Consider the following 18,720-nt stretch of genomic DNA (forward strand, 5'->3'; position numbering starts at 1 on the left):
GGTATATAAAAAAAGTAGGCATAGTGTGATATTTTTGCAAAAATACATAAATCTAAAGTAGTATGGGGTCATTTTCCCTACTACAACGCGTTCATTAAATCTATACAAACCTGTCCCATATCTACAGCAGTTCATTCAACCCTAAACACATCCCTCTCAGCCTGTTTCTCACTTGATAGCACTTTTAAAAACCAAGCATTGGATGGAGTTATGACTCAGAATGGGAGTAAAGTTACAAGTGAAGCTTGAATGAGTGGTTGAGAGTTCAACTTATTGGTCAAATGGTGTGAATGCATGGCCAGTGTATTCTGAATTCTATCTGATGTTTTGTGTCAGACAGACATTTGCATAGTGTGTGTAGATAAATAAAATTCTTCTGATTCATCATGGTTTCACATGTTTTTGTGATATGTTTACTAAACTTTCATATCGAGATTACAATATGATTAATCGTTCACCAATACTAAAGAAAAGGATGTATTCTGAAAGCCTTAGACTTGCCTGAAACAGCAGCCATGCTTGCATTGGGGCCTTCCCCTCCTCCTCCCCCTCCCAGCAGCATGGAGGACAGTGGTGGCTGACCCCTCTTCAGTAGCACTTTATGGTCCTGCTGGCAGCGGAATCGTGGCGGCACTTCTCTCGGCATGTAGCGTGGTTGTTGCTGAGGTGCCTGGGCACCGCCTCCGCTACCTGTAGTGCCGTTTCCAGTAGCACTGGTGCCGCCAGTGGTGGAGGAAGAACTGGTGGTGGAGGTGGACTGTCCGTTGGCCACTGCCAGGCGCTGGCATTGTTGCACCCTGTGATGGGGTGGCAGCACTGCCAAGGCCAGAGGTGGCTGGTAGTGGGGAAGCAGAGGGGGTGGGTCCAGGGCTGGGGGAGGCAGAGCTGCTCTGAGTGGCAGGAGATTGGGCAGATGCCGGCTTGGTCAAGTCTGGCACTGCATAAGAGAAAGGTAAAGATTGTGGGGGGGGGTTAACCTGAGTACAGTTCACAATGATTATCTATGATTGTGAGACAAACAGAGTTTGGTTTAGAAATGTATTGATTTTTTACATATATTTAACAAAAAATAATTATAAGTATAATATAAAACAATTGCTATATGAAGTTATAACTGGCAACATTGTGGGGCATGTGGGGATGTGTCTTCACTACACAAAATTACACTACTACTATCAATTACCGTCAACATGTCTATCCATTTGGATAAAAAAATAAAAAAATAATAGAGATAAACCTGAGTACACCTAGTTATCATCAAACACATATGCTTACCTTTGTTTTTTTGTTCTGTAACCTAAGAGAAAACAAAAAAACAAACATGAGTTGCTACGTAAAAATACTACATGCCACATGTGTCTTTATTTGCATATAGAGCATGAAAACAAGATCTGAACACAGGTGTTCACTTGAGATGAATGTTGAGATGCAGTTAAGTGCCAGGAGATGCCAGTAGAATTCCAGGTGAAAACTGATATACTAAGAGCTGCCCCACTTGTGATCAATCATTAAAGACTCAAGTCAATGCCAGGTGTGAACAGGGCCAAATGTCAAGCTCAGTAAAGGAACAAGAGCTGCAGAAACATAGTTTAGATTATTTATTTGTAAGGGACCATTTAAAATATAAATATTGTAGAGGAGATGCACTGTGCCAGATTAACAACTAGCTCATTTCCATCTGCTTCTGAAAGGAGTGGTGCTTACAGCAATGCCATGTGGACTGATTAGCTGAAGAGTATTGAAGATGAAGAAAGAAGTCATCAAGACAATACTAGGGCTGTAACTAACAATATTTTAATAATTGATTAATCTGTAGATATTTTAATAACCTAATCGATTCATCAGATAAACACAAGACACAATTCCCAAAGATCCGTATTAAAAGTGCGGGAGACTTTCGTTACCAGTTTTTCATCAAATCTGTGAAACCCCAGTCATAGCCCAAGTATCCCAAATCCGTAAGTCTTTCTGTGATTACTCACCTGAATCTCTTCCCTTATGTCACAGGTGTCAAACATGTGGCCCAGGGGCCAAATCCAGCCCGCCAAAGGGTTCAATCCGGCCCACAGGATGAATTTGTGAAATGCAAAAATTGCACTGAAGATATTAATCAATGGTGTGAAAATCATTTTAATTCAGGTTCCATGTATAGACACATACAGTCCAATTAGATTTCAAGTGGGTCAGACCCAGAAAATATTATCATAATAACCTATAAATAATGACAATCCCAAATTTCCTCTTGATTTTTTGGTATAAAAAAGTAAAATTACATGAAAATGTTTATAAAATGTGAATAATCTGAACAAACATGAACAAACGGAAATGTCTTAAGAAAAGTAAATGCAATTTTACCAATATTCTGCCTGTTACTAAATGATTTGTGTGATTCTAATACACATGTGTAAACGATAAACTGATAAAACGAAGCATAACATTATTAAAATTGCACTTGTTTTTCTTAAGACAGTTCAAGTTGTTCATGTTATTCAGATTTGTAAGGAAACTTTGTAGATGTAAACCATCATAATGTAATTTTACTTTTTTCACTGTTATCTTACTGGTTCGGCCCACTTGAGATCAAATTGGGCTGAATGTGGCCCCTGAACTAAAATGAGTTTGACACCCCTGCCTAACGGTGAACCATTTCAAAGTGCCATCCACCATAAACATACCATGTGTTTACAAACAGAGCCAGGAGGTAACTCTGGCATCTTCAGAATTTTGTCGCAACATGCATTGTGGGAAACGGAGGCTCGTGCTGCTGCTGCCAGTTGTATGTATATGATATTATATGGCTGCAACAAACACGACATGGAAACAGCTGGAGCTCCGCAGCTGCGCGAGCCTCTGCTTCCCACAATGCACTTCGCGACAAAATTCTGAAGACGCCCAAGCTACATCCCGGCTCAGTTTGTAAACACATGGTTTGTTTATAGTGGATGGCACTTTGAAATTGTTCACCGTGAGGGAAGAGATTCAGGTGAGTAATCACAGAAAGACTTATGCATTTGTGATACTTAGGCTATGACTGGGGTTTTACAGATTTGATGAAAAATTGGTGACAAAAGTCTCCTGCAGCTTTAACCTAAAGCAATACAGGCTGCAGACAAGTCACTAATGATTACATCCCCGCAATGGCTTTGGGTATAGTTAGCGAGCACTAGCCCGCTACCAAGACTTGATATGGTAGAGACTAGCAAGCTATAGTCTTCAACCACCTCCAGTAGGTAACATTAGTCTGGTGGCCTGATAAACAAAGATGGATGAAAACGTCATAATTATGATGGTGTAGTGATGACAGTGATATGTAGGCTAGCTTAAGCTAAGTTTATGTTCCCGGTGGCCATTTGCCCGTAACATAGTGCGGCTTGGGATTTTGGCCATTTTTTTATCTCCATATTCAAGTTTTGTTACATTAAGGGTGCACTACTTTTCAGGCAAATGGGGCTGCCATGGCCACCAGCAACATAATGTAAACCTAGCTTTAAAAATCTAGCCCGACATCTGAAGCCTCAGCCATGCTGCTCAGTGTGTTTTCCTCTGTTACACTACACAGTGTGCAGGCATGCCTCAATACTAATCTGCTCAAGACCCAACAAATCAACTGCCGAATTTGTTGCCAACTTTTTAAAGAATCAATTTGGATCGATTTAGTCGATTCATTGTTGCAGCACTAGACAATACGTATGTGTCGTCTTGATGATTTATTTCTTTATTTGAGATCTTATAGTGGTTGAAACTCAATGTATTTAAAAAGTACTCTCCTAACCCTTACCAATATCATTTAAAAATTAATTCTTTAACCCCTGAGACATTATTTCAGTGACAGGGGCTTCTGTGTATTTGCATCTGTAGAAGTGTCATAAAAGCTGCTGTATGTGCTTGTGTTCCTTTTCCACAGTGGTTTTGCTTTACCGTGTGTTTTCGGTGTCAGAACAGGGTGGAATAACACTAAAGATAAAGAGGAATTGAAGTTTTACAGGTTTTTACTAAATAGAGGGCATGCACATACGTCACTATCCCCCTGGGCCACACCCCTCTGAGTCAGACTGAGTGGCAAAAACCAACCTGCTCAACATGACGGAGTATAGCCGTAAACACAGTGAGACTGGGAAAAATGAGAAATATGAAATTAAATTAAGGACAATTGGACTGGACATGGATCCGTACAAATGACCAAAGAACATGTGGTCTATGAACATTGACATGTAGCCTAAAATCGCTTATCCTGACATCCAGGGTGTAGGGGATCAACGCTATTTTTACCTGAAACAAATATACATGGTTTCATCATTACTGACAACCAGGGTCCAAAATTAGGGCCCAGAACTAGCTGATCCACAGTCCATTTACAGTTGACCGTGTACTGACCCCAGTGAATATATGCATAATCTATTGGTACTTCTGATATTTACATCTAGTACCAAGTACTGTATACAACACAGATACTACTGCTGTGTACAAGCAGGGTACGACTGTATTCTGGTAAGTTATGATACTTTTCCCACCTGTTTTTAAATTATGACATTATTATTGTAATATTATGGCTTTATTGTCGGAATATGACAACTTTAATCTCAAAAACAAATGACTTTTTTTTTTAAATTGAGTTTTTTTTATAACTACGACTTTATTCTCATAACATTGCGATTCTTTTTGTATTTGACTTACTTATCATAAAATTACGGGTTTTATATCGATATTTTATGACTTTATACTCGTGGTGACGAGCTTTTTTTTTTTTTTCTTATGTGGCCCTAATATGCCATCGTAGCTTTATTCTCCAGTTCCCCCATATTTGAAAAACTAGGTTAGCCTTAGTTTAAGTAAGTGTTCTAATCACGTAGGAGCACAAGGTTCATAATCACAAATGAAGACAAAAACCTTAAAAGATCTGATCATGAAACCAAGAGCTTTACTAAGAAGTAACGTTAGCCAAAACAATACGTAATTTAAGGTATGATTTTACCCAGAAATACAGCATAAATTAATGTTACCTGACACAAAACGGGATCCACAAATCTAGGTTTGGTTTCCTGGATTTGTGGATCCATCTCCTTCTCTTTACTTTGGCTTTCGGTGCCTGTAACATGATAGCTCCGACTGCTTTTCAAACCTGTTCCTACAATCAATCTCACAACAGCTCTTCCCCATTTATTTATTACATATTGTTCTTAAGTTTGCACAGTATTGAAGCCAACATTGCCACTCATCTCCCTCTTTCTACCACTCAGTGGGCGGAACCGTGGTGACTTCCACTAGCGGTGACGTCACGTGCATACCCTCTATAAAGCACTCAGAATGTACATCAATAAGAGATTTAGGATGTTGAAGATGAACTGTGAACTAGAACACACTGAACAACAAGTATTTGAATTTTGGCCCAGTAGTTTTTGTTTTGGGACTCTGTTTTTTCCTAAATTAGTTCAGCTGCTTTTTGGCACCTGGTTGAACTCCAAAAGGCAGTTAAACAGTCAAAACTAGGTAAAAACAGTAAAAAAAAAAAAAAAAAAAAAAAAAAAAAGAAAAAAGAAAAATCAGGACAACACTACAGTATAAACAAAGAACCACAAGAAAAATGGTGTTTAAAAAAAAAAAAAAAAAAAAAAAAGCCCAAACCGTCTATTTTTAAGCTTCTTTCCATCAGCCTGATTACAGTGAAATTGTGGATTAAGCATCTTTTCTTTCTCCTTCATACAAACACCATACAATATGGGCCATCCAATGGTAGAGTGACAGAGTGGTTAGGGGTCATACCACATGAGCACTAATGTACTAGGCAGTGAGCCCTACTTTACCATACATCCTTCCCCTAGTCTCATTCTCCATATTTGCCAACATTCTCCACTGTCTAATAATAGCATAAATGCAAAAAACAAAACAAAACAAAACAAAACAAAAAAAAATATATATATATATATCTTAATTCAAATACAGCTCTTCTCAAATTCTATTAGTGATGCCTGTACAATATACTATGTACTCCAAAAACAGGCCTCTCTCAACTGAGAAGAAAAAAGCACATGTAAAGTATAGTTTTATAAAAGTAATATTTAACAATCTCAAACTGCTGTAAAGTATGACAGTTCATATTTTACACAAAAAAATCTGTTATTGAGTAATATAAAGAATAATAATTACCTAATCAGATGAACTTACCTTCTGAGAGGCTTCCCTTTTCCTTTTTTCTTCCTTTTTCCTTTTCTTGTCTTCATGAACTACTGCTCCTGTCCTGGTACGCCTTTCTCTGAAGGAAAATATTCAAAATTTCTGATCACATACTCATCTTTTAAAAATGAATAGGTGGTTCGACCCAAAGTAAATGTACACCATGAAAATGTAGATTAGTGGCAACTACAAGGCAATGCTGCAACAGCTGCATGTGAGCATGTGCATACTTGATGGGATAAATCGGCCATCAGGTGCTAGAGCTAAGAATCCTGATGGACATGGGGTTAACAAATACACCAATTATCCCAGTCATAAGTATGTGTAAAACTGTAAGCTGGTCACACTTATTAGTATATTCAAATTAGACAGTTAACATTCTGGATGTACATAGTCAGCTAACTCAGGTTGTCCACATAGAATGTGACAATAAACCAAATGGTCACAAAGTGAAGGTTTACAACCAGTTTGAAAAATTGCGACAAAACATCTTAACCTAAACGTTTAATTAGAAAAACAAACAAACAAACATGGATTGTACTTGTACAATACGTTGTAGAATTGGGTTTTAGTGCTGTAACTTTTAAATACTAGATTCTTCATCAACAGTATACTGATACAATGACTAAAGTGTCATTCTCTTCTGCTACGTACCAAAATTCTGAGCTTGCAAATTATACAATGACCTCTCAACTGTATTGTACACAATTACACCCTAATTTACCATTACAATAAGTCTAAATATGATTAAAATCCTTACGCTATCTGTTATCTTATAATGTTAATTAAAACGGATTGTTGTGTTCAAGGTGTAAATTATTTATCATCCATGATGGTGTCTATGCTAAGCTGGTTTCGGTTTTGCTCAGTGGTACTGCACCTAAGACGTTTCTGGATTCACGGAAATCGAGCTATCATTCTTCCTGGAGTATTCCTGGCCTCAGGTTTAGCACGTCACAAACCATACCTGACTTTTATTGTGAGCTGTCAAATCTGCATGCTGCTGTCTCTCCAATCATTGATGTCAAGTAACTATATCAGCTATCATATTGCTCACCAGCAGTTAGCCAGCTAAGCTTACAGCATTCATACATTGGAGCCAAAGCAAATGCTAAAATTTAGGCAAAAACTGCAAAAATGTGAAAGGACGTCGCTGAAATTCATAGAAATATACGTTTTAGTTACCGCCTGCTCAATGTCTTGTCTTTATACGTTCAACCGCAGTTGTCAGTGAAAAATTTCGTTGCTAGCTTATATTAAGGAGTGGTTTCAGTTCCTACGCTACTTACAAAATACGCACACAGACATCATCCAGCACATTAACAGGTAACGAGATCAACCAGCTGACAGACCACAAAACCTTAGCAAAAGCCTGCTCTGTGTGCACAAATACACTGAGCCTTGAGCCACATAACGTCACTTAACTCTGCTTATGCACAACCACATTTGGTGCTAACATCAGTGCTAGTGAATGCTACCAAACGGTAGCTAGGTAGGCTAAATTATCTACTGACAGACGCTACAAGTCGCCCTGGCTAACGGGCTTAACTCGGCTAGCGAACGATGTGGCAGTGCGTTTAAATACTTAACTGACAAACACATTTTCATGCATACAAATGTCAACAGTGAAACATTTTAAAACCCATTCCGCTCAGTCTTCATACTCACCTCGAGAATCACATATGAAGAGTAGCTAGCGTGCTAGCTAGCTTGGCTAAAGTGCTTCAGTGCGATTTTTTTTTAGCTTTTTGAGGCATTCGTCGAGGCTACAAGAACAGCGAAGCCTGAGCGGAAAGTCAAGTAAGTGGCAGATGATGAAAATATACGCGCAATTAGCTACTGGTTTGTAAATAAGCACTAATGTTGTAATAGTGTAAACCGTAATGTGCAGAAGAAGTTAAATTTCAAAGCGCTGTGGAGTCAGTCGGTTGACGGGCGGCCATTTTGCTGCTCAGCATGATGCGTCTCCAATGGCCAGGCTGTGGCAGCTGCGTGGACGCCTTCTGACTGGCTGGCTGCAAACGGGAGGGATACATAAAAAAAAATACGCTTTTTGACCTTCATAAGCTTTCCACAGCCAAACTCACCCCCTCTCCGCTATATTAAAAAAACCCCAAGCGTATGTGCTGTCATTGCTACTTCAGTTGTGACCAGAAGACTGTAAGCACTCAACAGCTAATCCATAAACGCGCCTGACATACTTGTTTCTTAACAGCATGGCTCCAAAAAAGACAGCAGCCAAGAAAAGAAAATCGGAGGACGACTTGGAGGAAAAGAGTAAAGAAGACACTGAGGAAGATGCCGAGGAAGGAGGAAGCAGGATGAGAAAGAACCATAAAAATAAGAAATATATTGGCGCTCACGTTGGCATCCAGGGTACAGTCTACATGTGTGCTATAACTGGTAGTTGGTTCTCATGCACGGTCTCATCGCTTGTGTTGCTTGCCTCTTTATTTTCTCAGGGGGGATATGGAAAGCAATTGACTCTTGTACGGAGATGGGTGGCAAGTGCTTCGCTCTGTTTCCGGGCTCTCAGCGGTCTTGGAAAAGGCCACCACTGGACCTGAAAGCTGCTGAAAATTTCGGGAGCAACGTACCCTACAGGGGTTTGACCCTGTGCACATTGTTCCTCACGGGTCCTACCTGATGAACTGTGGATCACCAAAGGACGGTTTGTGATCGCTTGTGTGTTTGTCTGTCACCAGGATCGGTGTAAGGCACGGGTGTCGAACGCATTTTAATTCAGGGGCTTCATAAGACGCAACATGATCTGAAGTGGGCCGGACCAGTAAAATAACAACATAACAATATATAATCAATGTCAACTCCAAAGTTTTGTCTATGTTTTACAATGGGAAAAAAATTTAATTGCATTATGAAAATTTTTATATCTACAATGTTTACATCTATAAATTATCCTTTTAAAAATGTGAATAACATAAACAACTATAAACAAATTGAAATTTATTAACAAAAATAAGTGCTATTTTAATAATTTGACACCTCCGCTTATAATTTACACTTGTAAATTACAATTTACAGATCACAGTGGATCTACAATTATACAAAACATTTAGTAACAGGCAGAATAGTTGAAATTCCTCTTCTCTTAAGGCATTTCTTGTTGTTCATATTTGCTCAGATAATTCACATTTATTGTGAAAGGATAGTTTGTAAACATTTTGATGTGATATGACTTTTTTTTTCTTTTTTTTTTTTTTTTTTACACCAAAACAAGGAGAAAAATTTGTAGTTGCCAGTAATTATAGGTTTTTATGATAATATTTTACTGACTGAGCCACTGGAGATTGAATTTGGTTGAATGTGGCCCCTGAACTAAAATGATTGTTATTTTCTTCAGTGTAATTTTTGCATTTCACAAATTTATCCCACGGGCCGAATTCAACCCTTTGGCAGGCCGGTTTTGGCCCAAGGGCCATATGTTTGGTACATATATTTGACAATTCATACCTGACACTTTGCTTCGGGTTTCTTCACCCAGATGTTTTTGAGAAGAGTCAGGCCTTGCTGGTGGATGAGCTCAGTCGTTGCAGCATCCTAGGACTCAACCTTTACAACTTCCATCCTGGTTCTTCTTTGGGTTCCATCAGCACTGAACAGTGCATGGATAACATAGCAGGTGCTATCAACCACGCTCACCGGCAAACACCTGCTGTGGTAACAGGTACAGGGGTCATGGGATGGGTGCCACTACAGACACACCCAGTGCTGACTTGAAGCGCTGCTGTAAAATACCCTGTTGGTGATAAGTGAAGTTTGTTGATACTGTCAGAGACGTTGATTATGTATAAGTGCAGCTGTTGTGATGTTTTTGTAGTGTTAAGAGTATGTTCCCATTTGTTGAGTTGGTTTATTTGTAATGAATGTATCTGCTCTTATGGGAAGAAATTGTTCTAAGATTATATCAATTAGCAGTAAAACACTGAGAATAATTATCCCAAAAGATTTTTATATAACAGTAAATATAATTTCCATGGTATACAGTTGTCTTTAGTCTTTAGTGTTTTGTCCACATTCTCACCCTAAACACTGTTTTGTTCTTTTAATTAACTTTACCTATGCACATTTTAATGTCAAACAAACATTTTCATCTTGATTTGGTGAGAGATTGACGTGCTCTGGCCATAAAGAAGAATTTTAAACCAAAAAGGTGTCTAAAACATCACGGTATTTTCATCTTGTCATCTTGTTTTGTCATTTGCTCCATTTTCTCTGGTTCTGTCTTTTACATTCTTATCATCTTGTATATTTTATTAAGGATTTAAAAGTAAGTAAGTCAGTAAATTTTATTTATAGAGCACTTTTCACAGACGGAGTCACAAAGTGCTTTATCAATTCAAATCAGAATCAAATCAAGTTTACAGAGACCCAACAGAATCCTCCAGGAGCAAACACTTGTGATTGGTGACAGTGGCGAGGAAAAACTTCCCTTTAACAGGCAGAAACCTCGAGCAGACCCAGACTCCTGAAGGATGGCCGTCTTCCTTGACCAGTTGGGGTTAAAGAGAGAGAGTAAAGGAGGAGAAAAGAGAGAGCGATAGAGATATAGAGAGATTGGGGGGGGGGGGGGGGCATGGAGTACTTTATGATGAATACATAGAGTGTAATCAGTTTGTGGTGGCCCTGGGTCAGGTGGGAGACTAAAAAGCCTTTTTGAACAGGAGGGTTTTGAGGTGTTTTTTAAAGCTCTCTACAGAGTCCATGGACCGTAGGTGTGGAGGCAGGTCATTCCATAGACGTGGTGCCATAGCTTTAAAAGACCTGTTACCGCATGTGCTAAAACAGGTGCGTGGAACTATCAGCAGGTGCTGTCCTGAAGACCTCAAGCTAAAACCACTAATTATCGTTCCATCAGCAATTGCTCCAGACCAACATCAGATTCTATATAATTTTTGCCCATATTTCCCAGCCCTAAGTAGTAGCAAGTTTTAACATTGGCCTTAAAAGTTTTCTGGTTAACAAAAGTCAAATCTAGTTTGTGGTGCTGATGTGACTGTTGCACTTGCTGTAAAATTCTTTTGGAAAAAAAACCAAAACATGCTGATATAAGCTCAAACGAAAGAAAGTGTTATGAAAAAGAGGAACAGTAGGAGCTGAAAACAACAATAATCTCGGCTACTTCACTGTTGTCTGCCTAATATAGGGGTTAATGTTACACCACAAGTCAATGAACAGTCTTAAACACTAGGCACTTGACAGCATTTCCTCATAAATGTTTCTTAGCCATAATTCACAAGTCTTTTGAGGTCAGATTGACATTGTGTCAATGTACAACTTGAGATTTCCAGATGCAATTCCAGGCGTGTTCCTGACATTGCATTGCGTCTCTTTCATAGTACTGACCACAGTCTTTTAAGTCCTTAAAGCTGCTGGTGTGAAAAGAATAAACTACAGAGGAATGCAAAAAGTCTGAAGCAATAGCAGAAGCGTGCCCTCAGGCTGTCCTTCAGGAATGAAAAACTGCAGCCAATTTCTCATGCTTGTCAGGTGTAACCATGAAACATTACTTGAATGGGCATGTGAGATGGGTGTGTTCATTAGTTGTTGTTTTATTTGTTTTGCAGTGTTGGAGAATATGAGTGGCCAAGGCAGCACACTAGGTGGAAAATTCTCTGAGCTGAAGGGCATCATAGACAAAGTGAGAGACCAGACCCGGGTCGGAGTGTGTCTGGATACCTGCCACGCTTATGCAGCAGGTGAGAAACCTGTCAGTCTTTCACAAGGTACACTAAAGGGGCAAAAATATCCAGACACATTGTTTCTTTTCTAACAGGGGACTGGGCTACAAAACAACAATGACAAATGTCATAATATAGTTTTATATTGTGATAAATGTCATTGTATTGTATTGGTTCATCTTTGCTTCCAAAATGCCTCAGAGATGGTTTTTACTTAATTTCTCTCAACATTTTTTTTCTTCACATCTCACTTAGGAAGGAAGATCTCCCATTAAACTTCAAGGAAATATTGATGTTTCTAAAGCATATGGACAAAAACATTGGGACATATCATGGCTACAGCTCATAAGATGTCCTGTTCATGCTGATTAGAGATATAAACATCAATATTTCCTTAAAGTTTAATTGGAGATTTTTCTTCCTAAGTGACATGTAAAGAAAATAGAGTGGTTAGTTGTGGTAGAAAATTATTATTTATGGTCAGAGCATGAATAATATTATAGAAATTTAGAGGCAGAACATTTAAAATCATAGTTATGGATATAAAAAAAAAACAAAGTCAATGTTGAGAGAAATTAAGTAAAAACCATCTTTGAGGCGTTGTGGAAGCAAAGATAACAGTTTAAACAAAATTAGCCAATGCAGTGATATTTATCACAATATAAAACTCTATTATGACATTTGCCATTATTGTTTTATATCCCAGACGCGTTAGAGAAGAAACACCTGAATTCAGCGTGTCCGAATACTTGTGTCCATATAGAGTATATTAATATGTGATGTTTTGATTGCAAAGCCACAGCCAGAAGGGTTGCATGTGCTGTTTCCCATCCTGATAGGATATGACCTGGCTCTAAAGGGAGGAGTGAAGGCCATGCTGGATGAGTTTGATCAGGAGGTGGGACTTGAATACCTTAAAGCTATTCACCTCAATGATTCCAAAGGTACAGTCAGATCTTGCACAATATTGAATTTAAGACAAAAGATGAGCATAACCATTTATTGTGCTTCTACTATTGTTTGGTTTTCCAGGGAAACTGGGCTGCAACCTTGATCGCCACGAAGACATTGGTAAAGGTCACATTGGAATCTCTGCTTTCCGAGATATTGTCAATGAGCCCAGACTGGACAATATCCCCCTGATCCTGGAGACACCTGGACGGTGAGATAACTGCAGACCCAAGCATTGTGTTTATGTGCATACCAGTATTAAAGTTATGGGGCTTATTTCAGAGTACGTTCACTCTACTCTGATACTTTAGCTTCAATAAAACAGACACTTACAGAAACACTGCAGATCCTGTTTGAATTTAGAATCTCCAGGCTTGTGTTTCAACATGGACAGAAACAAACACAGACTTTTTGAACAATAACACACAAACCTACAGTTGTCCCTGTCAAGTGCTCTTTCTAAAAGATGACAAAACATTATCCCTGGAGTACTAAGTTGTTAATTCAACCTGGATACAGAATTGCAGACATTCACAACTGTACACTCACAACAGGCCAGCTGTTACTCATGCAAGTTAGTAATATTCAGTTGCATTATCAGCCAAACCAATCATGTGACATATGCTTCAGGCACATTTGGGTATGGGATGATATTCAGTATATGTAGTATTTACAGTATATGAATATGTGCAATATGAAAGTACAAAATGAATGCAGATTTCACAACGCACCTGCGATTTCAAAATCAATCTGACATTGCAGTAGCTATTAACCATAATTAATCTGACTGTGACTATTGAAATCACTTAAGTGTGACATTATGCAGTGTGCAGTAGATGCATTCTGCCAACAAACAAAAGTCTGTTTCTTCATCAGTTTCAGTGTGTTTCTATCTTATGACTGGCTGAATCTGCACCAGTGATGGTAGTCAGCAGCATTTAAGGACTAATATCAGACACATGCAACAGTGTAATAGTTTTTGTCAGAGTTAAGTTTTATAATGAACTGCATACCCTTGTGTCTGGAATGAGGACATGAGTACAGTATATTAATACGATAATGAGATAGCTCAAAAACCTGATTGTAATTTGGGATATTCATGTCTATGTGAACCCTCACATACTGCTACTAAGATGATCTTTTTTTTTTTTTTTTGGGATCACTTTACAATAAGGGTCCCTTAATTAATGTTAGTTGGTGCATTATTAAGCATTAATTACCTGTTTAATGATCATATTATCAATCATTATTATGTATTACTTAGCTTTAGGTAACATATTAGTTAATGTATTAATAAGCCGTTAGTTAATTTCTACTACTCAAAGTTAGTTAATAAATTATTAAGCATTAATAAAAGTTGAATAATATAATTAGTTATCATTATGTATGCACTACTCAGCATTAATTAATACATTGTTTATATGTTAGTAAGCTGTTAATAACATCTCTAGTAATCATTTACCAATGGGTTTGAGAAGGGCAACTGTCTGCTACTTTGTTCCCAGTGCCATTGCTGGTACCAGTTGCCGTCACTGGTACCGGCGCCATCGCTGATGTTGTTGCCGGTACTGGTGCTGGGCTGGTCGGTCATGCGGCTCAGCACATGGAGCTCGTGTTTGGGTGAGAGGAACAGAAAGGCTGGGATTGAGCTCAATCTCTGAAGCTCAGCGGAGCGGAGTTACCTGACCTAACACTTAATAAATGCATGCCTCATAAGCATTACTTAAATGCATAACAGTGGCAAATAAGCATTATATGGGATTGTTTCAACTACATTTCAACCAATAATGGTTAAGTAACGTGTATTTACCACTGCTATGCATTTCCTCAGGCATACATGTTTACACTTTACAATAAGGGTCCAAATAGCATACATTAACGATTACCTATGGTTAAGTAATGCTTATGAGGCAGTTAAGCATTTATAAAGTGTTACCTATGGGATATATGTTTACACTTTACAATAAGAGTCCAAAAAAATATTCATTAATGGGTACCTATGGTTAAGGAATGCTTATGAGGCATGCATTTATTAAAGGTTAGGTCAGGTTACTAATGTTAAACTCCGCTGAGCTTTAGAGCCCGAGCTCAAGCCCAGTCTTTCTGTTCCTCTCACCCAAACACGAGCTCCATGTGCTGGGCCACATGCCCAACCAGCCCGGCACTAGTACTGGCAACGACAATGGCAATGGCACCGGTACCAATGATGGCAACTGGTACTGGCAATGGCACTGGGAACAAAGTAACAGACAGTTGCCCTTCTCAACCCCATTAGTAAATGATTACTAGAAACATTATTAACAGCTTACTAATATATAAACAATGTGTTAATTAATACTGAGTAGTGCATACATAATGATAGGTAATTACATTATTCAAGTTTTATTAATGTTTAAAGGTGCGGGAGACTTTCGTGACCAATTTTTCATCAAATCTGTAAAACCTCAGTCATAGCCTAAGTGCCATGAATCTGTAAGTCTTTCTGTGATTACTCACCTGAATCTCTTGCATTACAGTGAACAATTTCAAAGTGCCACCCACCATAAACATACCATTTGTTTACAAACCGAGCCAGGAGGTCACTCGGGCATCTTCGGAATTTTGTCGCGATGTGCATTGTGGGACATGGAGGTTTGCGCAGCGGCAGCAGCAGCTACTAGACATGACGTGGAAATGGCAGGAGCGCCCTTCCCTCTATGCATATTCCTCCAGCCATTTCTGCATTTCAGCCTTTTCCGCATCGGGGTTATTTCATTCATATAATAACATATGGTTGCGCTGCCGCTGTCACTGTCAGGTGGCCTCTGTTTCCCACAATGCACGTCACAACAAAATTCCGAAGATGCCCGAGTGACCTCCCGGCTCGGTTTGTAAACAAATGGTATGTTTATGGTGGATGGCACTTCGAAATCGTTCACCATAATGCAAGCGATTCAGGTGAGTAATCACAGAAAGACTTGCAGATTCGTGATACTTAGGCTATGACTGAGGTTTTACAGATCTGATGAAAAATTGGTCATGAAAGTCTCCCGCACCTTTAATAATTTATTAACTATCTTTGAGTAGTAAACATTAATTATTATTAATACATTATCTATATGTCATCTATGCTAAGTAATATATAATGGTGATTGATAATATATTATTAAACTGTTAATTAATGCTTAATAATGTACTAACTTATGTTAATTAAGGGACCCTTCTTGTAAAGTGTTTCTTTTTTAAGATAAAAAAATGATTAATAGATGGAAAACGTTTCGCTTTTTCTTACTTTAGTCAAGTACCCTAATGTATCCTCATACAGTCACTTCCTAAATTGTGCAATAACCCTGCAAATGTGAATTATGAACAATAAGTCATGCAATAATCTTCTGTTCAATAACAATCTAATATTTATTCAATATTTATCAAAATATAAATGCACTATTTTTGTACATACTTGAGTTCATAGATGTGCACTCTGTTTTCACAGGTAATACATAGCCTACTGTTAATAATGTTTATAGATGTACATTCTATTCTATTCTATTCTATTCTACCGACAGCTGTTTCAAGTTTGTGTTGTTTTGCTTTTGTCTTATCCACAGGCCTGGATTTGAGTATGCTGAGCAGATTGAACTTCTCTATTCGCTCTGCAAGAAAAGATAGAAAAAGATTGCACAGTCACCTGTTGACAATCAGCACTTCCATACAAAACCCTGTAAGAGTTCAGAATCTATGGGGGTGTTATTTTTTCGGCCGATTACAGTGAATCCAGCCTGTTCTTCTCAAACACATTCAGAATTAGTTTGTTTGTTAACTGGTTTTCACTACAATTTTTTTTACAACTTGTACAAGAAACAATTTTAACTGAGTGTATATTAAATAAATGTTATTATCTCAAGGTTTATTTGACTTGTGAGTGGTTGTCATATTCCAGATGCACCATTAGGGGACAGCAACAGCACACAAATACTCTTGCCTTGAGTGCCAAAAGAAGCGTGCAAACAGGAAACAAATGGAAAATCTAATTTCTGTGAATAGTTGCATTTGGAGGTAACATTTTTCATGGTGTCATTTAAACTTTACAGGATTCAATGCAAATATTATAACTTACATGTATGTATTTGTAGAGAAATCTTTCCTGAATCTAAGGCAATTCAGTGCGGACTTTTTAAATAAAAGTTTTGTTTAATAATTACAAAACACAAAGAGACATTTTGGCATTATGGTTTTAGATGTAATGTATTAGTTATAGGAGTCTGTATTGTCATTTAGTATACAGATGTACAAAGCCCCATAAATGTCTACACACTTTTATCAGGACTCATGTAAATCTATATCTAGTCAAAGATTGTCATGGGTTTTCTGATCTATGGGGCCACATCCACCATCAACTAAACTGAACCCTCACATTCCTTTAAGAAACTCTACAGCTGTCAAACAACTAACACTTGGTGCAGCTGTTGACCCTATGAAGACAGCAATTGACTGTCACACCTACACTTAATACCCCACAGTGCACATAAACATACAGAGATGGACACACACACTGACACAAGACCTACTCAGGTTCATGTCAAAGAGAAATCTGTCTTCAACACAGGAACTGGAAAAGAGAGAGAGAAAAAAACAAAGCAAATGGCTACGCTGTGACTCATAATACTCAAACACAATCTGACTTACACATGTTCAGTCATGTCTTCTGGACTCCAGTCCCTTCACTTGTCTTTTCCCACAGTTTCCCAGATTCATCCATGCTGAAAATAATGAATGAAAGTTAAAAAAGAAAAATTAAAAAAAAAGTTGAATGAAGCCTTCAAACATTGAATATTGTATTAACCACTTATTAACTACATTTTAAAGAATTTGAGTAGTTTTCACCAATTTAAAACTCTTTGAAGTTCCATCAGATTAGAAAAAATAATATTAATGAGTTATGTGATAGTTTGATTATCAAAAAGTTGTTGCTGGGCTGTTTATGCGATTTCTGTTAATCTTGTTAATAATGAGATGTCGTTGAATAGAAATTGTGGAAACAAAGTGACACATAATGTCACTGAATGGATTTAACTTTCTTTCTTACTAAAATTATTCAAGTAAATCTAACTCAATTCTATGTATATCTTTAGGAATCTGAAATCAACATAGAGCCATTAATATTTCAATTATTCTAATTTATCTAACAACATTTTTGACAAATTTAACATATAGATACTTTTTGTTAAATGGTTGCATTATGTAAATGTATTTATTTTTAAGAATCATGATGTACACTGTGCTCAGGTATATGCACAGAAACTCAATTTCTTGTTAGTTCTGTCTTAAGATCCCATGTGGCAGCATACCAAGCCAAAGAAATAAAAAGAAATGGAGTACAATTCTGTGAAGACAAAGTAATAAATAGAAATAGAAGTTGGTGGCAGAAGTTTTGAATGTGCTGCTTTTTACATATTGGCTTCTACATTACATTGGCCATTTTGTAGATTATGTAGAGGGATACACCAGTATACCCACTCCTTTTCCTATTGGCTTGACTCAACCCTTGTCACCTTGTTTTGGTTTTCCATCAGGTTAAAGGTGTGGACAGTACCTGGTGTGTTTTTTAATGCTGTCACCTTCATCAACATCAGACATGAGCTGGTGAGTCAATGATGAGGTAATACTAAAAACCCTACAGAGAGATTTGTCACTATCAGTGTCTCATCATTGTGTGAGTTTATATTGAACTTACTATATCTTATATATCATCTATTATACTATATCAGGGGTGTCAAATGCATTTTAGTTCAGGGGCCTCAAACAACCCAACATGATCTGAATGGAGCTGGACCAGTAAAATAATAACATATAAATAATGTCAAATCCAAAGTGAAAAAAGTAAAATTACATAATGAAAATATTTACATCTACAAATTAT

At 37.8% G+C, this 18,720-nt stretch overlaps 2 protein-coding genes across 2 annotated transcripts in view; one reads left to right on the top strand and one right to left on the bottom strand.

The window, feature by feature from the left end:
* Positions 1-7,864, bottom strand: part of LOC115439432 (trinucleotide repeat-containing gene 6B protein) — a gene marked incomplete at its 5' end in the record, with an annotated part of 51,839 nt that extends 43,975 nt beyond the window's left edge. The window contains 5 exon segments of the mRNA XM_075353538.1: positions 502-794; positions 796-937; positions 1,276-1,297; positions 6,163-6,248; positions 7,840-7,864. Of these exon segments, the coding sequence (XP_075209653.1) occupies positions 502-794; positions 796-937; positions 1,276-1,297; positions 6,163-6,248; positions 7,840-7,864 (568 nt within the window).
* On the top strand, positions 7,314-16,474 carry LOC115439499 (probable endonuclease 4). The gene is given in 8 exon segments (XM_030163313.1): positions 7,314-8,547; positions 8,634-8,744; positions 8,747-8,842; positions 9,674-9,856; positions 11,757-11,888; positions 12,710-12,814; positions 12,903-13,032; positions 16,409-16,474. Coding segments are annotated over 8 exon segments (978 nt in total). The 5' UTR covers positions 7,314-8,387; the 3' UTR covers positions 16,470-16,474.
* Positions 16,475-18,720: the final 2,246 nt, after the last annotated feature.

This window comes from Sphaeramia orbicularis, chromosome 19 (assembly GCF_902148855.1).
Source record: "Sphaeramia orbicularis chromosome 19, fSphaOr1.1, whole genome shotgun sequence".
NCBI classification, from domain to species: Eukaryota; Metazoa; Chordata; class Actinopteri; order Kurtiformes; family Apogonidae; genus Sphaeramia; species Sphaeramia orbicularis.